Raw genomic sequence first — 25136 nt, forward strand, 5'->3', positions numbered from 1 at the left:
TTCAAAGTTCTTTCTACAAAGAATGGAGAAGAAGAATTAAAACACACACACACACACACACACACACACACACACACACACACACACACACACACACACTTTTACAGCAGAAGATGATTTTCTCTACTCCAGCTAAAGACATTTAGTTCACTTTGATTCATTTCAAAACAAAGCTTAAAAGTTTGCTCTATATAGGAAATTTATCAMGTGAAGAAGACCGTAAATATTTTAATTGTCACATTATTACTGGTAATCTGCAATATGCCTAATACTGTCAGATCCTCGTTGTGGGTCATGAAACACGAAACAAGTGAGGGATGAGAAGAAATCACTGAACTGCTTTAGTTCAGTCAATAATTTGTCAGCAATTAATTGAAATGTCAGCGCAAAGGAGGAGATAGTTTCACTTAATTTGGCACTTTCACAAGATTCAAGGTTATAGCCCACTGTGAAAAGTTAGCGTGTTGATGTTAGCATGCTAATGTTAGCATGCTAATGTTAGCATGCAGTTTCAAACTTTGCCTTGAAAAGCTAATTTACTTTTTAGAAGTTCAGTGAAAATCACAAAATTTAAAGTACAATATTTTACTATGTATCTTGGTAGTTTTCCATATTATTGTTTTCTCTCATATCCTTTTTCTGATAAAGCAAGTAAATGTTAGCTGGCCTGTGTACATTTAACAGTTCAACAAACAAAAGATATATGAATTGTTAAATGTTTAAAATCTATCATTTGTAAATTTCCAAGCATGGATGTACCCAAAACGTGACTATGTTAATTTTAACAGTAGAATTTGGCTGTAAAACATTAAATTTAACATTCACAAGATGTAGGGGATATAACCTGTGAAATAGTAGCATGGAGTTTCAAACTTTACCTTGAAAAGCTTGTCTTTTACTTTTTAGAAGCTGATTGTAAATTACAAATGTGTAAATTACAAATTACATTTTTTGYTAATATTTTGGTAGCTTTGTTAGCCAGCCTGTACTAACTGCTCTGTTAGCAAAAAAGTAAATAAATAAATAAAGGTCAGATAAGCTCTGTAACTTCGTACTTTGATTTTTTTTTTCATTCAAATTTGACCAGAAATGCAGAACAGTTGACTCTTAAACTATTTTTGTTTTTAAAAGGATATGTTTTCCAACTGTGTAGTTATAGAATTATGATTTCTCAGTTCAGTGTTGCTGAAAATGAAAAAGTCACATTTCAGTTGATATTTAATTTAGTTGTCTGACAAAACAAACAAACAGAGTAGCTTTAAATAAATCAGCTGTAATAAACTAATAAATAAATAATAAATATGTCTCCGATAAATAAAAAAAATGCTGAAATGTTTGAGCATTTACACAACCTGAAGTTAGTATCAAATTAAGACGTGTTATGAAGCAAAACATGACTTTTATATCCAGACTCTTCAGTGGTTTTAGTGTGACAGAGTCAGTTTTTATGCATACATTTTCTGTGGCTGGGGAATATTTTCCTATATCAGCACTGTCACAAGTTGTTTCATCTTCAGTTTTAAATTAAAATACTAATTTCTCATGTCTCATAAAATAAAAAGTTAGAACTCAGTCCACGCTGTGACTCGTGACAGGTAGGACTGGTTTTAATGATTAAAAAGAAACACGAAATGTCCGATATAATCTGTGACTCGCAGGCAAACCGATGGAGTAAACTGTTATGAATAAATCATCCAGAGTCATATAAGAAGTTCTTATGCACACAGAGGGACAGAATGCTCCAATAAGCATCAATCTGATTTCCCACTTCCACCCTTTCAGGCAAGAAGACACTCATTATTCTGCTTACACTCCAGTGCCACTTCGCTCTCTTCGTGTTTTTTTCTCCTTCTCCAGCTGCAGCATGCATATCTTGTCACTCACTTGCTGCTAAATTCAGAGCAGAATGAGACAAAGAAATGTGAATTAAAATATTTTTCCATATATGAAAGTGCTTGTTTTTATTAGCCATATGAGTTTCCAAGTAAAGCTGAAAAATGCATTGAGGTCTGGCAGCTGTTTCAAAATTTAAAGACCCTCATAAATCTTTCAGCCGACATCTAAGTCCTAAATCAAACTTTTAAACAGTCGATAAACCTTGACGCCGCTTAAAAGCCTCAGAACATCATTTGTGCCAAACTGGTTTTGTTCCTCTGGTGCAATGCAGGCAACGGGTACATCGAAGGGAAGGAGCTGGAGAACTTCTTCACAGAGCTGGAGACTGCTAGACGAGGAGCAGGAGTGGTGAGTGTTGGCTCGTGTCGCACAGATATTTATAAAAAATTCAGAATTTCATGTATGACAGGTAAAAACAAATGGGGTGTCGGTGTCACAGTGAATAACTTTCACCTCCAGCTCAACTCAAAGGACATCCTAACAAACTATGATTGCTAGGGTGTAACTCAAGAAAAGATGCTTCATTAAAAATGCTAAAGATTGCAGCAGCCAATAGTTGTATAATTAATCAGATAAGATAGTGACTCAACCAGATAACTATGAAAACGGATCATCTGATTAATGATTGATTAATTTAAATGGATCAATGCTTATCAAAATGGGTAAAAATATGTAAAACTAGTTGACATTTTTGCATACTTAGAGATCTGGGGAACACAGGCACTGAGATGCTTAAAAATTTGGGTAACGGAGATGGATGTACCAAGGGGAACATAGATATCAGGTAAACATAGAGATGGATGTACTAGTGGGGAACATAGAGATCAGATAAGATGGATGTACTAGTGGGGAACATAGGGATTCAGGGAATGTAGGGATCTGGATAACATAGGTCTCAGGGAACATGGGGATCCAGGGAACAGAGATGGGTGTACCAGGTCGAACATAGGTACCGGGGAAAATAGGGATCTGGGAAATATAGGGATGAGTGTACTGGAAAGAGAACATAAGTTTTCAGGGAACATAGGGCTGCATTATTAGTGAATGAATGAGATCATCAATGAATTCTTGGATAAAGTCAGTAAGTTCTTTGCTTAATAGTTTGCTATGTATCAACACAACACTGGTTCGTCCTTTAGGAGCCTATTTAAGACTGGATGTAAAGAGTGACTGAATTCCAATTAATACAAGTCTTCAAAGTGAATCTGTTCATTCARGACCAGGAAAGAGCCATTCACACGTAGACCACTGTAACACTCTGGCTGTGTCCAAAACGGCAGGWCGGGTCCTCCGAAGGTCGAATTCGTCGACCGCATACGTCACAGCGCCGCGACGAAGGACGTCCAAAACGGAAGACTCCTCCGATGCGTCCGACAAATACGTCCTTCTTTTTCCCCGAATCGAAGGACAGGTCTGATGGATCCTTCCCGGCCCAGCATATCCCATAATGCATTGCGGCCCGACCGGAGATTTTTTAAAGCTAGTAATGGCGGACGAAGCGAGAGAAAAGAATACATTTTAAATAAAAATATGGTGATTTAAAAATTTAAAAAATTAGCGGTTGTAATTCTAATACTTTTATCATTTGTATGGACATGTTTTTAATTATTATTTTTTCGTCATAAAAAACGCGAAATAAACATGAACCTACAGCGCGTCAATTAGTTCTTCAAATGATACCTTTAAGTTAATTTTATAGTTTTGTGATATTAATAATGCTAATGTATTGATATTTTTCTAGTTTTGATTTAAGTTTGCTTGTTTAGCGTCGTCACAGTTGCTAGGTGACATGACGTACGCCGTGGTAAGGAGGGGAGGCTAGACCGTCCAAATCCACAGCCTCTTTTTTTCCGGTCTTCCCGGTCTACCAAGGACCCGGCCATCCGAGACCGGGGAGTCTGGGTCCTCCGGAGGACCCGGCCTGTCGTTTTGGACACAGCATCTGTATGTTGGTTTACATAAATCATCTTTGCATTGCTAACAAACTGTTCAGGATGCAGCAGCTCATCTTTTAACAGGTACTAAAAGACACACGAACATCTAACTCCAGCATTGTTTCCTCTCAGTTTTAAGATTGATTGTAAGATTTTACTACTTGCTTTTAAAGTTTAAAATAGTCACGTCCTTCTTAACATCTACACACCAATAAGAGCGCTCCTGGTTCTCTTGAATGTTCCAAGAAACAAATTCTTAAAGGTGATCAGGCTTTAGCAGATTCTTAAATATCTGCTATAAACTAACATTTTAAATTTTCAAATAAAGCTRGTCTTTTTCATGCTTTTGCCTTTACAGGCAATACCTAATTAAACAAAATTTCCTGTGTTTTTATATCTGACTTGGTTTCAGGATCCCTCACATGCTTCGTTTAAAGAAAAGTTGAAGGAGTTCATGGCCAACTTTGACAAGAACTCTGATGGCATAATCGAGATGTCTGAGGTGAGCCTATTTTATGAGACCAGAAACCCCTGACAAACACTAAATATTTAGACAAAGTCTTTCTTTTGATCCATATGTTCTGTTTAAATGATAAAAAAATAAATTATATTTGTATAATCCTTCTATGTCTTGTTGCAGTTGGCCCAGATTCTGCCTGCAGAAGAAAACTTCCTGCTCTGTTTCAGAGAGTTTGTTAGATCCAGTTCTGAATTTATGGATGTAAGTTTGTATGTTTTCATTATTAATTTATTCACCTTTATTGAACCAGATAAAACCTGTCGAGTTATTTTACTGTGCTTCCCCACTTGAAAGGTATAGACATCCACACAGAGCCTTTAAACTGGATTCCACTCAATGACCAAACAATCCTCCTTTCTTAATTTCTTCCTTTATTTTCAGGTCACTTTTTTCAGATCATTTTCAGGTCTTTTTTCTCAGGTGAAAAACCTTTAACACATAATGGAAACAAAGTCAAATTTGAAAYACATGTTTGTTGTGTAAATAAAACTAGAAGACCATTAGTTTAAATAAATAAATTTTCATCAACAGTCTTAAATATACAATCAACCTATCTTCAAAATCTACCAAGTACTTTGTCCAGAGAACTATGAAAATTTAATACCAAGAAAATACTCCCATTATCTCATGATGCCATAAAGACACAAAATGTTACACATTATATTTTCAACAGCCCAATAAATATCAAACAATAACACTTGGTAAAATCAAACAAATTTTAAACAAGTATTATCCAGCAATAAATCCATGACAAAAGTCACTGATCAGAAATGTTCTGGCCACATCCTTCTGAAGAAATAGCTCTGTGGCTGCTTTAACTGCAGTACCATCACAGATGCAACAAATGTAACAAAGTCGAGAACATTATTGTTGTTTGAAAAGTTTGTTTCCTTACCGGCTGCCTCTCTGGTGTTTGTAAACGTCAGTTTTGCACAGATTTTTTCCATGTCTGGTTGGCACCATCCACAGTAATCAAGTGTTGTTCACCATGTTTCTCCCTGTGTCATCAAGTTATCACAGAGTGGTTCCTACACTCTCACCTCCAAGCTTGACTTGATAAAGTCCTCTGAGATCACAGATCTCTTTTTCAAAGGAGGCCTGGGCCTGAAGGCAGCCCAACATGCATGTATTTAGACTGTGGGAGTAAATCCACATAACTCCACAGGTCCAAACCAGGGGAGTGTACCTATGTTTCACAGTACCTATGTATCTTGGTATGTATGTTTCCTGGCACCTATGTACCTTGGTACGTATGTTTCCTGGCACCTATGTACCTTGGTGCCTATGTTTCCTGGCACCTATGTACCTTGGTACGTATGTTTCCAGGTACCTATGTTCCTTGGTGCCTATGTTTCTCAGTACCTATGTACCTTGGTACGTATGTTTCCTGGCACCTATGTACCTCGGTACGTATGTTTCCAGGTACCTATGTTCCTTGGTGCCTATGTTTCTCAGTACCTATGGTACGTATGTTTCCAAGTACCTATACCTTGGTACGTATGTTTCCAGGTACCTATGTACCTTGGTACGTATGTTTCCAGGTACCTATGTACCTTGGTACGTATGTTTCCAGGTACCTATGTACCTTGGTACGCATGTTTCCAGGTACCTATGTACCTTGGTACGTATGTTTCCAGGTACCTATGTACCTTGGTACGTATGTTTCCAGGTACCTATGTTCCTTGGTGCCTGTGTTTCTCAGTACCTATGTTCCTTGGTACCTATGTTCCTTGGTACATATTTTTCCCAGTACATATGTTCCTTGGTACCTATGTTTCCTGGTACTTGTTGCCTGCTGCCTGGGTTCCCCATTGCCTGTGCATACATGTCAGCTTGTACGGATTGTCTGTAAGTTATAAGGATTTTACGTCATTTTGCAGGTACACAGACGTATAGGGCAATCTCACGGATATTTTCAAGTCTTACGGATTTTTTCAAAACCTCATTTTCAAATTTATCTAAGATGTCAGAGCCTGTAGGATGATTTAAAAAACAATAAATAACATCAAACAGCCATCTTCCAATCTGTTCTGCCGCTAGAAATAAGTATTGAACTTTTTCCGCTCTCCTTTCAGATTTTTTTGCAAAATTTACGGATTTTTGAGGCTCTTTATACAGGTAAATGTCCGAAGAGGTTGACATGTATGCCTGTGTTGCCTGGTACCTACTGTATAGTCCACAATGTCTATGTTGTCCTGTAACTGTGTTGCCCGGTACCTATGTTTCCTGGGACTTATGCTCCCCAATACCTATGCTACCCATTACCTTTGTTCCCCAGTACAATGCTTTCACTGTAATTCAAAAGTTCTTTCATTTGTATTAAAATACATTTATAAGGAGAGCTAAGCATCTTTGAGACTTTCTTTATTAACYGCAGGAAAACATAGGTATCGTTCAACATAAGTACAAGGGAACATAGGTACAGGAAACAAACAGTGGGTACCAGAGAACATAAGGGATGACTCCTGAATGAGGTATCAAGCCCAGGACCTTCTTGCTGGGAGGCAACAGTGCTAACCACCATCATATTTGTTCTATTTTTGCTCTGTTGCATGCAGCTTATTTGACCTTTTTTTTAAACACCAGATCTGTTCAGTCAAGCTTTCATTCACATCAGATGTCAGAGTAAAAACTAAAAAAGGGTCATTCTCTGTTAAAGTTTTTTTTAATAACTACTTGATAAATCTTACTGAGCTGTAAAATGTCCTCACAGAGGCCTGAAGCCAGCGTTGCCTTCACAGCCTGTCCTGTGGGACTCGTTCAGCTGTCGGATAATTTCTTTGGTTTTGTTGCCAAGTTGGAACGTCTGTTTTATGCTGCAATCGCCCTGAAATGGTTAATTCATAACGTTTGTCCAGAGAGCTCCAACACACAGAAATATATTACATTTATGCAGTATTTAAACCTTTACGGTGATGAAACAATGCTGTCTCTTCTGTTCTTCAGTTGCATATTGGATGTCAGTCATTAGGGAGAAAAAGGAAAAGCCTAAAACATAAAACACTTTACTTACTCTGTTTTAGGAGAAATTTATGGTGTGATGTTCAGGCTGTTTTTTTGCTAAAAGCTATTCTCAGAAAGTCATACATTATGGATGTACCCCAGCTTTCTGAAGGGGGGTGGGATCAGAGAGTGCTGGATGCATGTCTCTGTCCATCTTTGATAAAAGTTTTAACAAATTCTATATTTACACAAAATCTGATGTTATTAATGATACTTCTGTGGCAGTATTTGTTTATAAGTCTGTGTTTTTTGTCTGTTAAATCTGCAGGCCTGGAGGAGGTACGACACAGATCGTAGTGGATACATTGAGTCCAATGAGCTGAAGGTAAAAGCTCCTCAAAGTTCTAAAAGTTCTCCTTCCTGTTAGTTTAATTTGAAGGTGGGCGGGATCATCTGATAAATCGGCCAATCCAGACTAGAGTTAGAGCTCTATTTAACTTCTGATACTTTCAGTTGAACCTTTATACAACAAATGCATTTCTTTGATTGAGTTTATACTTTTATAAATACTTTTTGAAGTTAGACAAACAAAAAAAAAATTTCTACCATATTTTATACACAGTCAGTTTTTTATTCGTTATTTAAATAATGGTAACTGTTATTTTTTATTATTTCTTTTTGATGCTCTTAGTTTGAATTGTATCTGGTAAAGATGCCACAAGCTGCACACGGTGCCTGACACATCCAGCATTGCTTGTATGAGGGGACAGTTTTTATTTAATTTGGGATAAATTACATAAAAAATAGAAGTTTTACACTTAAATGGACTTAAAAAGTAGCAGAATCTACTTACTTAAGCGGAAGCTAATCTATGCAATTAATTATGTTTCTTAAGTATTTGTGTTTTGTATAACAGAACTTGTAACTTGTAAAATGATTTGAAATTTGTAACTGTGTATTTGTAATGTGTAACAGTGAACTTGTGATTTGTAACCATGAACTTGAAATTGTAATAGTTTTTAAAATCTATTACACATACAAAACAGCAGTTACACCTCTTCAGATTGTTAAATGCAAGTGTGCAAATAGTTTTCTACAAGTTRCACATCAAAAACCTGTAACGTTCACAATTTTGCAACAATTGCACGAAAACAAATGTTGCAAAAATAATTTAACAAGTTCACAGTTACAAATCACGAGTTTACTGTTACACATCACAAGCAGACAGTTACAAATTTTAAATCATTTTACAAGTTACAAGCTCTGTTATACAAAACACAAATACTTAAGAAACATTAATTGCATACTAATCGGTCTGCTAACAGTTTCTAAGGTTAGAAAAAAAGCTAATCCGCTAAATAAGAAGCTAGTTCCTACTATTAGCAGATTAGCTGAACTGTGCCCATCACTGATAATACAATAAAATACAAGAATGTTGTGCTTTTTGTGTTCTTTTTCTTATCTGTGTAAAATTTTAATGGCTATTCACGGGTGTGTTTAAAAAAGGATTGAGTTATTTTAGTTTACAATTCATTAGTGCATGAATGGTTGTATAATTACTGTAAATAAATGGTTGAAAAGATTAGTGTTCGTGTCATGCAGTTTGTATAATTGGTGCTAATGTCAAGTGAGAATGGAAGGGAGGGGTTCCCTTAAAGCTACATTTATCACACTGTACACATTCCACTCGTTTGGCATGTGGAAAACAAGCTCATACAGCCTCTTTTAAAAACACTAACTTCATTGTTTCTGCCATAATTATTCAGTCATGAGTGTGTAAAACAATTTCATCTTTGACTGTTGTAGTTTGCGTTTTGTCTCCTCAGGGTTTCCTGTCAGACCTGCTGAAGAAGTCAAACAGAAACTACGACGATAAGAAGCTGAACGAGTACACAAAAACAATCGTGAGTGTCATGACATTTAGATTAGAAACGTTACAGCTCATCAACCACAAACGACCATCTTTCAGACCAATAATAGTCTATAAAATATCAAATATATTCCAATAATAAAAGTTGCTGCCTCTGAGATTTTTTTATTTTGCCCTAATGGGAATATTCATTTGAATGCCTCAAACTACATCATTTCGCTACTGTGTATCACTGTGTATTTCTACACAGTAGCGAAGTAAATATTAACTTTAAAAAGTGACTGAGTCATCATTTTCAGACCAGCAGGGTCTGTTGTCTATCTGTGAGCTTAACACACGACTGTTGCTGTTTAATCCTCTCACTGGATCTGTTTGAGTTGTGATCCATGGATCTTTAATTCTCACTCATAATTTCTGTTTTAATTTTCTTCCTGTGTAGCTCAGGATGTTTGACCTAAATGGTGACGGTAAGCTGGGCCTCTCTGAGATGGCGAGGTGAATGATGCTTCTGTTCTTTATTCTTTGTTTGGAAGCTTTTTTTAAATTTTACGTTGATGCAAAAATGCTACTCAGATAAAAACGAAACAAAAACTGATTAGTGTCTGTGTTTGACTTTAGGCTTTTGCCCGTCCAGGAGAATTTCCTGCTCAAATTTCAGGTAAGACTCAGTTTGCAAAGAGCAAAAGCGTGTGAAAAGTTAACATTATGGCGTTAGCTTCAGAGCTAATACAGTACATATTGCATTAGCTCCTAGGGGTGTAAATCATCAGGTTTATCACAATACGATATTACATCAATATGTTTGGATGACGATTTGATATTTCTCGATATCACAAAGTCTGTCACGATATGATTTCGATTCAATTCAATTCACACGTCTCCGATTGATATAATGCAACATCATATGCCCATCTAACACAATGACTGTTAGATGGGCATATGATATCGATTCACATCGAGAATATGATGACGATAAAGCTCAATATTTTCATTTTGCCTCGATATAACTGAATCATGAAGCATTACAATTGATATATATCGATAAATATCGATGTAKTGTTACACCCCTATTAGCTCTTAAGCTTATRTGTACGGTGTTAGCTCCAGAGCTAATTTACTAAGCATTACGTTTGATCATTTCAGCCCATATGCAAAACACAGAAACTAATACAAAATATAACTTAAGGTTGCACAAAGTAGCATTTAGCCTTGATTTTTTTGTCTTTTAGTCTCAACCTTTAGTAGAATAGAGGAATAACAACATCCCTTTAACAATATTTCTGAATGGACATGCACCTTTAGACATACTGGATGATGACCMCACTCTTTTATATGACCTTTTAGAACATGGATGGATTTTCATTCATTGTGAAGGCAGCTTGTAACTAAATACATTTTGACTCTTCTGCTCCTCAACATCCTCTGTACACCTACTTTTTAAAAAACACGTTTTGATGCYGACAGTCTTTGACTTCCATCGAGGATTCAGAAGCAAAAAACTTTATATGCAAAATTCATGGCCTGAATTGATAGAAAAGTAATTTATTCTACTTTTACTGCCCATTCAAAGTTCTTTTCCTGCTAAAAAAAAATCTGCTGACGATCACAAACATCTGACTTCAGTCTTCATCTGGGAAAAAGCACAATCAGCACTGAGTTCTGGCTCAGATAAAAGCTGCGTTTATCTATCAGCCCTGGCATCAATCAACAAGCTCGATGGAAAAACGATGCACGAGTGAACCCTGAATATTATGTAAATGTGTCATATACTCATTTTTTTCTCTTTTTTTCTGCTCAGAAATGGGATGTTAAATATTCAAATATTTTTTGTTTGGTTGTAAATCAGAACAAATCAACCTTTTATTTTATTTCTTTTTATTCTTTGGTGATGCTGTTTGTATTTGACAGGACCGATGATGGTTACTGAAGCTTCAGATTTATGTCTAAGCTATATTTTTCTTCATGTTTTCATAAAAATCCAAACTTTGATCACTTTAATACGAGTATGCAATGAAGTGGCAGTATTACAAAATGAACAGCGATGATGTTTTGTGTGTAACATTTGCAACACGTTTACAGCGTTTCGTCTTTGAGCGTGTTGACATGTTCCCATTTGTGTTGGCTCGAGAGAGCAGATCAACAACCATGCTCTGAACAGAGGATTAGTAAATCTGATGTGGATTAACTCAACTCTAGTCCCAGTTATCATAATCTGCATGGATTAATATCTGTTGTGGATCTGGGGCTCTTTTTTTAAAACACTTTCTAGAAATGTGCATCTGCTTCGAATAATTTTCTCTCCTCTGTTTTGTTTCAGGGCATCAGACTCACCGTTAAGGAATTCGACTCTCTCTTCACTTTCTACGATAAGGTGAAAAAAAGATGTTTTTATCTGTGAAAAGCCTTAATGCATGTTGAGTTTAGGGTTCTTACAGCAAACAGTGAGAATTTGATAAAATTACAAATGTGTGCCTTGTGGTGGGGGGATGTGGAAAACTCAGAGGATCAGGCCGCTTGGATTCATCCTCTTGGGAAATTTTCATGGCAATCAAACTAATGGATGTAAGGATTTGTCGTGGCGGACATGTTGAAGGGTATTCCCAGCAGTATGGTGAAGGGATGGATTTTTTTTCTCACATTTTCACCTAAATGTGTAATTTGTAAACAGTCACATATTTACAGTTTTATTAATTTAAAATCACTGGTCTTGATAAGGTAGGTGTTTGTACCAGAAACGGTCCTACAAAGGTAACATGAACCAGATACACACGTCTCAGGACATCCTTTTATTTCAGAAAATTAAAATGAAATATCTGAATACCCCAGCAAGTAATGGGTGATAGGGCCTATCTAGGCCAGTGGTTCCCAAAGTTGGGTTCATGACCCAAWTGYATCTAGAGTCCTTGGTTAATCTCCAGAAATCAAATAAATGGAATGAGAATATTGGTGATGTAATATTTTTCCCTATAATCATTACAAAAACATAAAATATACCATAAAATAATAATATATTATATTTGTAAAAGCTGTTTAGATTGCCAATAAGCCCTTGTGTATAAGGAATTTGACAAAGTTTGTGTATTAAGTGATATTTGGGGTTACAAGCCTCTTTTACAAGGTGAAATATTTGGGAACCACTGTTTTAGTTTATGGTTGCAAGTTTTTTCAATGAGAAGGGGGTCATGTAGCATGGCAGAGAAGACTAGAGTTGTTTCAGAAATGGATTGCCGCTGTCAGATTTGCAATATCTCTCATAGTTCAGAGGTTATCGTCACAAAAAGTTGCAACAACAACTGGGAACGTTGCCTGTTATGCACAGCTATTTGACATGTTCAATGTCTGAAACACATGATCTATTGCAAATCTGATTGCAGAAATCCATTTCTGAGACAATTCTGGTCTTCTTTCATATGCTAAATGACCCCCTTCATTTGATATGCTACATGACCCCCTTCATTTGATATGCTACATGACCCCCTTCATTTGGGAAAATTTGACTTTGATCCAATATGGCGGCATTCAAAATAACGGCCACGTTCTGACCCTCTCACCCATTACTTGTTGGGGTATTCARATATTTCATTGTACATTTTCTTTCTAAAATAAATGAGTGTCCTGCGACTTTTGTCTCAYCCTGTWTTATAAATACTATATGTTAGCTTGTTATGGTACCAGAGTATCAAACACTCAAGGATTAGGCCAGTGTTGAGTGGGCACAGAAAACTTGACMAAGAACYGATTTCAGAGCTGTTAGAAGTAAAATCTCTGAGTTTTGTTCTGTCTCTTCTGTCAGGACGGTAACGGCTACATAGATGAGCAGGAGCTGGATGCTTTGCTGAAGGACCTCTGTGACAAGAACAAAATGGTAATGAATAGTTCACCTATCGATCGATCAGTTCAGCTGCTKTGGGCCAAAAATAGCCGCGAGATGAGTGTGTGTTTGGTTTCTGGCAGGACGTGGACTCCACCGGCCTGGTGGACTACAAGAAGAGCATCATGGCTCTGGCCGACGGAGGGAAACTGTACCGGACCGAGATGGAGATTGTCCTCTGTCGGGACTCCACGCTGTGACCTTCCTGGCTGGGACCATTTCATCCTCCTGCACTGCTTCCTTCCTTCCTTCCCTCCTTCCTTGYTTCCTTTCTTCATTCCTGGTGCATGTGTGACCCCGTCCTCCTCACTACACCACTTAGAGTGAAGACAAAAGTGCTCCTGAAAGCACAAAGTAAACGCTGGCCCTGCTGATTTAGCTATACCCTTCTGAATTTTTCATTTTTTTAAAACCTGCAAGACAACAACAAGAAGAAAATATTGTGTTTTTATTTATTTTAAATCTTGTTTTAAATATGCATTTGTATTTTTAACTTATATATTCTCTCCCTCTAGATTTATGATGAATAATTCTGATTTGTAGCATCGCTTTAATTAATTTATTTCAACCTAATTTATTTATTATGAGCTTGTTTCATTTGATGAGGCTTGTACTGTTCAAATAAAGATATTACCAAGAGAATGAATAAACATGTTATGACAACCATTGACCTGATTATTCATTTTTTATTGACGCAGCTAAAAAATAAAGAAGCTGCTGCAGGTACGGATGGAAGGATGTTTMGAGTTTTCACCAGAATAAGAGCGTTTCCTTCCAAAAGCACTTCACTTTCTTCACTACCGTGATGAGGAACAAGCTGGAGCTGCTACATTTTTTATAGAYGAGGGTCTCTGAGGACGTGTAAGACTCTTTGAGGGCCACTTTGAGTAAAAACGCACAAAAAATGAGCAGCTGGGTAAAGAACAACAAAAATGTAGACCTAATGAAAGCCAGGAGGATTTAAGAAATCTGTTTAAGAAAACAAAACTAAAGAAAAAAAAAACAGGTCAAATATGACAAAAGATCTTTATTATAGATTACATGGGAATTTTCTCTTATCATTAACTGCAGCAAATCTCAATCCAAACATGTTATTCTGTTTMTTTTTCATCGTTCAGTGTCAAGGAACGCTCTGCTCTCCATCAATTAATCATCAGCAGCACTTTCATATTTAATTAAACTCACTATCTTTAAAGCACACCCCTTTACGCACGCCATGGCTGCGACCGCACACTGCCTCACAGCAAATGTTCAGTTTCACACACGTTTGAGCAAACAAACACGCACGTATGTAAAAAAAAAACGTACAGCAAATTCGCCCACAGAGGGACACAGGGAAACAGTGGGCTGCAGATCAAGCTGCTAACGAGGAAAAAGAGTTTTATCCGCTCTGATTCCTTCACACACATCGGTCCCTCGCAGTGAGAGGACTGAGGCAGATGAGTTTAGTCTCTGCTGATCGGTTCTTCATGCAGTCATGGCTGCAAATGTTTGTGGCAGCAGAAAATAGAATCACATCTCATGTGGAATGGCTCTTCTGAGTGGAAGGAGTGGGAGATGGAGGGACGAATTGGGYCTCGTCTTTAGTAATGAGGGTGTTGCTTCGGTCAGTTGTGGTGAAGAAAGCTGAGCTGAAAAGTAAAGCTTTAGATTTACTGATCAGTTTTCATTCCACTCCTCACCTATTGTCTTGAGCCGTGGATCATGACTGACAGAACAAGATCCTGGATACAAGCAGCTGAAATGAGCTTCCTTCAYACGGTGGCTCAGCCCACAGAGAGGGTGAGGAGCTCTGTCATCCGGGGAGAACTCATAGAAGAGCTGCTGCTCCTCCACATCAAAAAGTATTCGCTGAGGTGGTTTGGGCAACTGATTGAGATCCTTCCTGGACACCTCGCTTTACCCACCGGTAGGAGGCTCCAGGGAAGACCCAAGACTCACTGCTAGACAAAAACTAGAAAGTGGGTTTCCCTCCTGGACCCGTTGCCTCCGGGACCTGACWACAGATAAGCKGCAGAAGATGGAGGTGGAGATATCTYGCGTCTGTGTTTGACTGTTATTGARGTGGCAGCTGGTTCATGTGCAGTACAGAATAATTAATTACTCCTGCAGAACGCCAGGTCATTTTCTCAATCTCCTTTTGTCAGGAAAGTGTAGCCAGATGGCCAAAGTCAAAAACAAATCCACATTTRATGTAGACAAACYAGAATTTGCTTATCATGTTGCAAAATACGAAGAATTTAAAAGTTGAGACAGTTGTGTGTTGCGTATAAATATGTATATACTGACCATGCAGGAAATAAGAATACCTGTATTTTGACTGTGAACTGTGTACTTCAATAAACCCTCAAGCTGGCTGTCAACGCTGACTCCTCTTTTTTRAGCAACTTCATCACATCTTTTGCCTCTACATTATAGATATATCTCATGAACCACAGTTGTTTTGTTTTATAAAAGTCATGCTGTCATTTGCTGTGAACAGGACCCAGGAATGTATAGATGCTCAGGATCTGAAAGATTTAATGAACAAAACACAACACTGAGCACACACATRGTTAGTGAGGAGCAAAAAACACAAGGTAGGGTGAGAACGATGAGCTGGAGGTACGACTTAAATGTAAGAATGTCTGATGACTCGAGGAAAAACTGAGAAACCAAACAAACTGATTATAAGAAATCTCAACACATGGAAACACGACACAGAGCCAAGCACGAACAAAACAAAGCCCAAAGAAGATTGTGACAGRTTCACGTCTACAACTCATTAACTTCTGGAGCCAAGCTGATTCAACAAATACTGAGCTTAAATTTGCTGAGAATCATTCACAACAAGTGCTGCACAGATGCTTTGACCTTAACCGATGGAGTCAGGTTAATTCAAGATGGCTGCCAGAGCTAAATGACCTTGACCTGCACAAAAATGGCTGCAGCACAGTCAGTGTTACAGATACTGAGCTAAAATTAGCTGTGGTGGTACTAGSTGTGACATCTAACATTGTTATTTTCAAAGTTTGACCAAAAACGACTCCAACTCTGTCATTTTARTCTGAAACTCTGACAGGAAAGGTGATTTCCATTCCTTAAAGGATCTAATTCCATCCCCTCCATGCACTTATGCAGATTTGAATACTGTGCTCTACTAAAGTTGGGGTCGAAACCCACAGTGGTGTCCTGAAAAGATTTTCTGAATCAATCACATTTAAAAATGACAACTAACAACAGTTTTTTGCCTTAGTCGTTACAAAAGTGTGGGTTTAWTGTAGATAAAATGGATAAAAATATAATGAATATTGTTATTATGCCCTTGTTCAAACCAATAAGGGTAAATAAAACCATCTCTTAGTAAACTTGATGTCATGAAGCAGGCTCACACTTTGTCACAGGATTTAACTAAAGAATAAATTAAAATAAATAAATTAAATGAGATATGCGTTGCTTTGAATCATGTCACCATGTCATGTTTTCTGCAGCACACAGACATAAATCCTCTGCGAGCCGAGGAGAAGCCTGTGCCGCCATATGTTGATGGAGTGTATAAACAAAAAGCATCGGGACACACATGCATTATAACACAACGCACAGCAAAACAAGTCTTTCTAAAGCTTCTAAGCAGYGACAGATTACTCAGCATTAAACTCTGAAACGCGTCTCCTTTCAGATGTTCCTCTCGCTCAGTTCGATGCCGTCCTCCCTGCCTCTTCCTCACCCCAGCAAATATTAAACTGTCATCGCTTTTCTGTCAGCCAAGAAAGTTTTACCAGAAAAGTAAAAMAGGATTTCAGTTCAGCTCTGAGGTCAGGATGAACTGCTGCAGACACAGCAAAGCCTCCTGCCTCTTCTCTGTCAAATCTCTGTGAAATGCTGGATTTTGTCTTGCTTCCTTCAGTCATGAGCAACACATTTATTGTTTTTTTTATTTTAGCATCCAAATGATGGGCAAATGCTGAAGAAAATTRTAATTCCTCAAAGGAATGCCACCTTTAGACTAAGATCAGTTTACGATGAGAATTAACAAAATCATAGATGTTTTGGTCAAACTTTGGTTTTCATTCATGAGATAATTTGCTAAAAGACAAACACAGGCAAAAACATTGTTCTCCTTTGTCATGTGTGTGTGTGCAGTTACAAATGAATATGTCTGATGTCACTTGTTCAACTTAATTTTATAATTCAGTTGGCTGTTACACAAATAAAATGTTTGTGATGTTAAATGTCTGAAAAAACAGCTTTTTTAGATTAACTTTAAGAGATGCTCAAATATATGAAGGCACATGTGTCAGAATGACATTAAAAGTAGTAGAAAATGTAAAAGTATTCATTTCTGTGATACAATATTGCCCTCAGGTGGACTGCTACACAGTAACAGATGCTGCAACGTGGGGATGGAATTACATTTTAGATACATTTAGCAGAGAAAAAAAAAGTGCTTATTTCAGATTATTTTTAAAATTTGTATTTTTGTTTCCCCCATTTTTTTTGTAATATCCCACAGTTTTACTCATACWGGTCTGATGTGGTTCAAATATTTAAGCAGCTGGAGTTACATCATGCTGAAATGGATAACCCAGTGAACTCCAAGTGTAGAAAAACATAACCCTGCTCTGCAACCATCAGATGGCTTTTATCCTGAAGATTGCACGAATGTTGTGTGGATTTATGTGTTTCTCCGTGTGTGTGTGTTTGTGTGTGTTGTGTGCTTTTCTGCTCTCTCATGGCTGCACTAAGCATGCCTCACCATTTCAGGGATTAACAGTCGAATAATACATTATAATCTCATGCATTCTAATGTGTGTGTGTTTTATAAGAAACTTTGTGTCAAACGTGGCAGAAAACATAAAATAAAAATGATAAAGGTAAGAAATGAGGAGAGAGAAAAATACGCAGAAAGTGTGATATCTAAAAAAATTAATAAAATGGAAGAGGAATAATATGTAATCAGTTCAAACTTCATTAAGATGACAAGAACAATCACAAAAATACACAAAACAAACAAAAAATAAACAAAATAAAAACAAAACAACAACTGTGCTAATTACATTTGTTGTTGTTGTTTAGTTTTAAGTTTACAACTTGTTTTTGTATATTCTTATTTYTGTGTGTTTATGTACATTTTGTCAATTAATATGGATGTAACAAGTTATCAAGTATTATTAAGTATCAGAAATGTGTTTGTGTGATGTGTAATTAAAATTATTTGACCAAAACAGATTAAAAATGAAAAACAACAACAAACAAACACCTGTTTAACATGACTATTTAAAAATATGACATAAAAAAAATCAGGATTTGTGGAATTACTATTTTTTTTCGCGTTCTGCTTGCTGACGTCATCGCGTAGCGACGTAAGTATGCGCAGCGCACCGTGCTCACGCCTGCCTGCCCTTCACATCCTCTTGCTAGGCTCAGCTCCTAAGTTCAGCAGCTAACATGGCTCTGCTCAAGTCCAACAAGGTGATCTCCAGTCTGGGGAACATTTCTCCGGCTCTGGGACTCTTGTCCACCCGCTACAGGTGAACTTCCGCATAATGTTTAAATATAACTCGCTTTCATTAAATCGGAAATCAGATATGTTCACGTGCCAACTCCAAGTGTATTATAGCTGTTAGCTAACATAAACAATAGACTAACTAATAATTTTACCTCAGCTGTTCTTTCTGCCTGGTGTTTTTTTTTATGGAGCGGCTCAGTTGTTTACTAGTTAGTGAAATCTAACCAGCTAGTTAATTAATGACAGAGACAAACAGGGGTCAAATTGGGCTAAACAGGCCCCGGTTTCTGCTTTTCGGTTTAGTTAGCAGCATGATCAGCGACAAGCCAATCGCTCTTAATTTTATGTTGCATCTTTTAGTGAAATTATTCAGTAACTCAAGTTGTTAATTTATTACGTTTGTTGCTAAATCCACCATTTCAACTCACATTAGAGGACAAACAGTTGCTAGTAAAGACGCTTCTTAAAGTCACGTCGATGCGTCGGAAGCTCACACACGTAGCCGGTGTAAGGAAAAACACCTCAACCTGACCTGAGAGAATTATATTATAATAAATGCTATGGCTCGTTTATTTGTTATTGCTCGTGTTTTTAAATAATTCAAACCGTATCAGAGTAAACAAACCAATATTTTAGCAGTAAGTCTCGCAGTTGGAGAAAAGCGACTTGTTCTAGGAGGACGGATCAAGCGAGTTGATTGGCTGCCGTGCATCCTTCCTGTGCGCTGATTGGCTGTCGGTTTCAACATGTGGATGCTGATTGGCTAATTGCAGTTCCGTGTGTCCTTTCCAGTAGGGCAAACTTATTTGATCTGTGAGTTTTTTTTTTGCTTGTTATAATGTGTCAAAGTTTCAGTCTTATTTTATTCAAGTCAGCACGTGTGCATCACCTGCAGCTCTTTTTTTAAACGTGACACCCCTTCTGGRAAAGCCAAACTCCCTCCCTGTTCTGCATCATGGCAGAAGCCTTTGGCCCATCCAACACAGATACCGGCTCATCTGTTATGTTTATATAAACCCCAGGTTGTTCAAAGTTTAAGTAAAAGCCATTTGAGTGCAATTTGTTGAAACGATTGAGAAACTGAGTGTAGTGGCAAATGAATAGCCCAACAAAACATCTTTTTTCCTGCATCTTGTCTGTATCGACTGCATTTTACATTCTTTTCTTTAGAGACTAAAACTTATATTCAGTGCAGTTATGCTATTTGAATATACTTTTATTTCACACAAACATTTATCCATCATTGTGTGTGTATGTACTGTATAAGAATCACAAAAAAGTGTCTTAGATAATCTTTACGTTTAGCAGAATTTGTTGTTGTTTTTTTCAACACTTCTTCAAAGAACTGTATTGCACATCTATCCTCCGTTTGTTTCTTACATTTTCTTCTAGGTTTTGATGTAATAAACATGCTTACCATTGATTACAACTTCATTCTTGGCTTGTACATCCAAGAGTTGGATACTTTTGCCCTTTACAGAGTGCTCTGGCCTAAATTTAGCTGCAGAATTTAGATGGTTAGTTTGGTAGAAACTCGAGTCGTGACATGTTGAAGCAGGAGTGGAGTTCAGGTCCGAAAAAAGAACCAATTTAATTAACCTCATTCATCAGTACTTTAGTGTATCAAACACCCTAACACGTTACAGCTCACGTCTGTATTTCATGAACTCTCTCAGCCTGTGTTGTTGCTGTGAGCATGATGAGCTGCAGACACACTGAGATCAGCAGGCCAGACTGAATAATTTGACGTCACCGTCTTTAATCCTGGTGCACATACTTAGACTTGTTCGTCTTTTGTCCTTATGAAGTTTATTTTAATTACAGGCGGTGCTATTTTAGCATCTTTTAAGCTACATGACTCAAAGTAAGAAACAACTTTAGAAATGCGGCTAAAACCCCATGTAGAGGAAGTGGATAGACGTTCTAAAACTCCCCCTCAGTTAAGATATGTGTCACAGCTTTTCTCAGGAATCTCCTGAACCTCCTCAGTGGTCTCAGCTAATCTCCTCAGCAGTGGTGCAGTACTCTGTTGATTGTGTGGGGAAGAATTACTGAGTGAACGTGGTAATAGCATCAACATTTAGGTCCAGATTAGCCAGAAACTTCTAATTGGATTGAGCTGAACAGGAGCTTGTCTGATGTTAGAAATGCAACAAAGTTTGTTTCATAAAAAAAAACTTCATGACTGCATGAAGGCAAAATTTGGTTTTCAGGTGTGAATATGGGAGACATTGTTTCACCATATTGTGTGCAGACAGCCTCCAACCATAGCTCTGTCTCTTTATCAGTGGTAAAATATTAATTTATTTATTTTTGTGCAGCTCATGGTGGGCTGGAGTGCAGATGGGCCCACCTGATCCCATCCTCGGCGTGACCGAGGCCTTCAAGAGGGACACCAACCCCAAAAAGATGAACCTGGGAGTGGGAGCCTACAGAGATGACCAGGGGAAGCCCTTTGTGCTCAGCTGTGTTCGCAAGGTAACAAAGCCAAATAAACCACACAATCTATTAAGCTTTGATCATTTTGACACATGCAGCTGGTTTTTATAATGTTAATAAAATTTTATCCAATCACAGCAAAAATCTTTAGCGGATTGTATCGCATATTGTTACACTTATTTATTTTTTCAAATGAGAGAGAATTTTAAGTTTCACATTTTTATTTCAGTATCATGAAACAAACATGTTAAGAATGAGTTCAGACAGTATTGGTGGATTTGTTTTATACCAAAATGTTTCTTCAAATTGTTTTAWCTTTATATATTTTTTCTCTTTTAGGCAGAAGCTTTGATCGCATCCAAACAGATGGATAAGGAGTACCTTCCCATTGGTGGTCTGGCTGAATTTAGCAAGTCCTGCGCTCAGCTTGCTCTTGGGGCCGACAATGAGGTGTTGAAGAGCGGCCGGGTGAGCTGGGATTGTTTGTTCGTTCGTTACAAACAGCGGTTGTTACTGGTTGAAGTCCAAACGAGTGCAATGATGTTTGTTCTCCCGACAGAGCATCACTGTTCAGACCATCTCAGGAACTGGATCTTTGCGAGTTGGAGCCAACTTTTTGGTGGGCGCCGCCTTTATTGGCGTTTGTTTAAAAAAAAATACAGCTTTAAGATTTGTCTGTGCTAAGAAACACATTTATTTCTTTGGGTCACAGGCTCGATTCCATCAGGGTCCACATGATGTGTACCTGCCCAAACCTTCCTGGGGAAACCACACGCCCATCTTCAGAGACGCCGGCATGCAGCTGAAAGCCTACAGATACTACGACCCCTCCACCTGCGGCTTCGACTTTAAAGGAGCCCTGGAAGACATTTCTGTAAGACGCAGAACAAGGAGCGTCCTGCGGAGTGTGTGTGGGTGTGAACGAACTGAAACCTCGTTTTTTTTTTTTTTTTTCTTTTTTTTTGTGACAGAACATCCCAGAGAAGAGTGTGATCCTGTTGCATGCGTGTGCCCACAACCCCACGGGCGTGGACCCCAGGCCCGAGCAGTGGAAGGAGATCGCTGACATCGTGAAGGTGAGCGAGGATCATCTCAACTTTCCAGGAACCTTTGGATAAAATGTGTTGCTCTTGTCTCAACCAGGAATAATAAATAAATGTGATAAGTGCCGCATGTTATCACATTTAAACATTAACCACGTTCTGATCTTTGCAGAAAAGGAACCTGCTGGTGTTCTTCGACATGGCGTATCAGGGCTTTGCGAGCGGGGACATCGATCGGGACGCCTGGGCCGTACGCCACTTCATCGAGAAGGGCAGCAACATCGTACTGTCTCAGTCCTTCGCCAAGAACATGGGACTCTACGGTCTGTCAAGAATCATAACAGACTCTTATTATGAGAGGAAAAAATTCAATGAATCAAATGAAACCTTTTCTTTGTGATAGTTTTGTCGCCACCCAGTGGTGAAATGTAGATCTGACTCAGCCAAAGAAGGAACATTGCTGATTATTAGTTTTTTGTTCATCTACTTGTTCGTTTTTTTCTATTAATTGGTTTCTTGTTATGCTGACGACTCGTTAATGTGACTGCTGACAGGTGAGCGTGTGGGAGGCTTCACCGTGGTGTGCGGCGACGCAGAAGAGGCAAAGAGGGTCGAGTCTCAACTGAAGATCCTCATCAGGCCGATGTACTCCAACCCGCCGATGAACGGCGCCAGGATCGCTGCAACCATCCTCAACACACCCGATCTGCGCAGTCTCTGGTACGCTTTAAAAAGCCAAAGTGCTTCTTGTTTGTCCAGATCATGGTCTTTGGCTTCACCCCAGTTTGGGAACCACTTGATTAGATTAAGCAAGTAGTTTGTCAAACACTTCTATAATCCAGCTTCCAGCCTTACAGGATGATTTTCCTCTCAAATATACCAGGATTATTTTAGGATACCTTTTCAGAAAGTTGCTGAATAACGAAATCAAGTGAGTTTGTTAAATGGCAATAAAAATAAAATAAAATAAATCACATACCTCCATAGTTCAGTGTTTTAATTTTTATTAAATTTGGCATAAACTTTATCTTTTTTTTTCTTGTTTACACAAACTCTTTTTTTTGTTCTAAAGTGTTTATAAATATAATAATAAATGTTAAAATTCACTATATTTTTAGCTTTAAGACTCCTCCCAAACTGGCCGTAAAAGCCTCCTCTAACAAACTCGAGGCCCACGGGCCACCAGTTGATAATCACAGTTGTAGCATGTTTTGTGTGTGAACCAAGGGGCAGAGATGGCTCTATTGATTGTAGATATTCTGAGGGATATATATATATATTTTGTGACTGTAGGCTGGAGGAGGTCCACGGCATGGCTAACCGCATCATTAAGATGAGAGAACAGCTGGTGGCAGGTCTGCAGAAGCACGGCTCCTCCCACAACTGGCAGCACGTCATTGACCAGATCGGGATGTTCTGCTTCACGGGCCTCAAACCTGAACAGGTACTCTGTTTCTTTCATATCTATGATCCGTCGTTTGAGCTCTGCTGTGTGTGAAATAAAACTCATTATTGTGTTTCCTGAAGGTTGAGCGTTTGACGAAGGAGTTTTCCATCTACATGACCAAAGATGGCCGTATCTCCATGGCAGGAGTGTCCTCTGGTAACGTGGGATATCTCGCGGAGGCCATCCACGCCGTCACGAAGTAGAGCGGGTCCTTCTGGGAGAACAACCCAGTCTAAGCTGCAGTCTTGAGGAGCTTAAGCTCTCAAAGTTTAGTTGTTTTTTTTCTCATCTGGATTTTGTCATGAATTCAACTTGAAATGGTTGTTTATTTTCTGGTTGTTCTTAAGCATTTGACTGAACGGACTCCCTTACCAAATGAAAGCTCAGAGTCATATTTATTGAACACATGCAGCTGCTGGCTGTGCACTAATGTCCTTCCAAATGTAAACTCAGCTTTAAACATCAGGAGCTTTAGATGCATGTTGAGATCTGTGTTGCTTTGTAAAAGCCTGTAGGAAAAGCATTTTTTTTTATTTTAATGGTGGTTGTGTAGCACTTTATAAGTTGTGTGGCACAGTTTGAGTTTATTACTGTATAAATGGGTATTTATCAGGTTATGAGTTTAATGGTCAATCTGATCAATCCTTCTGGTATTTAGTTGCTTTGTCGTATTACAAATAGCTCAAATGTTTCCTTTATTTCAATAGTTTTCCTGCAGGTTTTGTAATTTCAGCCTAAGTAGTCACAGGGCAGCAGATGATCCTCTTCAAACAAAAAATAAACTAAACAAGCACAAAAATTGAGAGTTTAAAAAGTAAGATGTGATTATTTTTTGTCTCATTAAACCATGAAAACAGCACTATTTCTAAATGTTCATACCAAGGCTTCATAATGAAACTAGATCTGATTTTGAGTAAGGTTGTTGCATTTTCAGTGTGAACATCAGACTGTGGGACACCGGTGAGATCTAGAAATGTGGGTTTGGTCCATTTTTGCTCAAACTTGAGGACGTTTGTCTCCATGCTCTGTATTCTCTGTGTGACTAAAGATCATGGGTCGTTTAACTTTACAGAACAAACAATAAATCGTTCTACAGTACTGTTTCATGTTGGTGTTTTATTTTTTTAACCTTTTTCACTATTTGCCTCCAAAAGACTTCTGTGCTTAGTTCCATTCATACTGTACCATTTAGTGTTGATGCTTAATAAGGTAATATTACAGGCGCTTTATAAAGCAGTGATTATTACAACATTGTTCTATCAAAACATGTTTACCATTTGGATAGATGAGTAAATGTTATTTTGTGCTAGTTGCTCAGCTTTAAAATTTCTCTGCCTACATGTGGGTAATTTACGGACAAATGTTTGATATTTAATTTCTGATTTTATCAAAAGGTACAAGACTTGATTTTGTCAAACTGGGCTTGCTATGAACAGTGTTTTGTAGATGATTGTTGAAGTGTTTACAAATTACTCATGAAGCATTGATAAATCCTTCATATATCAGTTTAGTATATTTGCATGATTTACAGATCAAAATTTTAGGAAGAAAACAGTGATAACTGCAGGAGGAGGTACAAGACCAGTGGGCTTATGTAAAGCCTGCCAGGGCCGGATTTAGCGGGTACGGGACCCTGGGCTTGAGCTAATAACACACACACACACACACACACACACACACACATA

General features: G+C 38.0%; 2 protein-coding genes across 2 annotated transcripts in view; both read left to right on the forward strand.

The window, feature by feature from the left end:
* Positions 1–13704, forward strand: part of LOC106532216 (calretinin) — a 16539-nt gene extending 2835 nt beyond the window's left edge. Inside the window, exons 2-11 of the mRNA XM_014028243.1 lie at positions 2168–2244; positions 4243–4332; positions 4471–4551; positions 7622–7678; positions 9120–9197; positions 9603–9658; positions 9782–9821; positions 11481–11534; positions 12957–13028; positions 13118–13704. Of these exons, the coding sequence (XP_013883697.1) occupies positions 2168–2244; positions 4243–4332; positions 4471–4551; positions 7622–7678; positions 9120–9197; positions 9603–9658; positions 9782–9821; positions 11481–11534; positions 12957–13028; positions 13118–13234 (722 nt within the window). The 3' untranslated portion in view covers positions 13235–13704. The remainder of the gene's footprint in view (positions 1–2167; positions 2245–4242; positions 4333–4470; positions 4552–7621; positions 7679–9119; positions 9198–9602; positions 9659–9781; positions 9822–11480; positions 11535–12956; positions 13029–13117) is intronic.
* Positions 13705–18408: 4704 nt separating this feature from the next.
* On the forward strand, positions 18409–24549 carry LOC106532191 (aspartate aminotransferase, mitochondrial). Its single transcript, XM_014028214.1, has 10 exons — positions 18409–18544; positions 20844–21000; positions 21301–21429; positions 21521–21580; positions 21674–21835; positions 21933–22037; positions 22177–22327; positions 22559–22724; positions 23298–23448; positions 23532–24549. Exons 1-10 carry the CDS (start codon positions 18462–18464, stop codon positions 23652–23654), a joined length of 1287 nt encoding a protein of 428 aa, XP_013883668.1. The 5' UTR covers positions 18409–18461; the 3' UTR covers positions 23655–24549.
* The last annotated feature ends 587 nt before the right edge of the window (positions 24550–25136 follow it).

The sequence above is a fragment of the Austrofundulus limnaeus genome, unplaced genomic scaffold (assembly GCF_001266775.1).
Source record: "Austrofundulus limnaeus strain Quisiro unplaced genomic scaffold, Austrofundulus_limnaeus-1.0 Scaffold5, whole genome shotgun sequence".
In the NCBI taxonomy this organism is placed as follows: domain Eukaryota; kingdom Metazoa; phylum Chordata; class Actinopteri; order Cyprinodontiformes; family Rivulidae; genus Austrofundulus; species Austrofundulus limnaeus.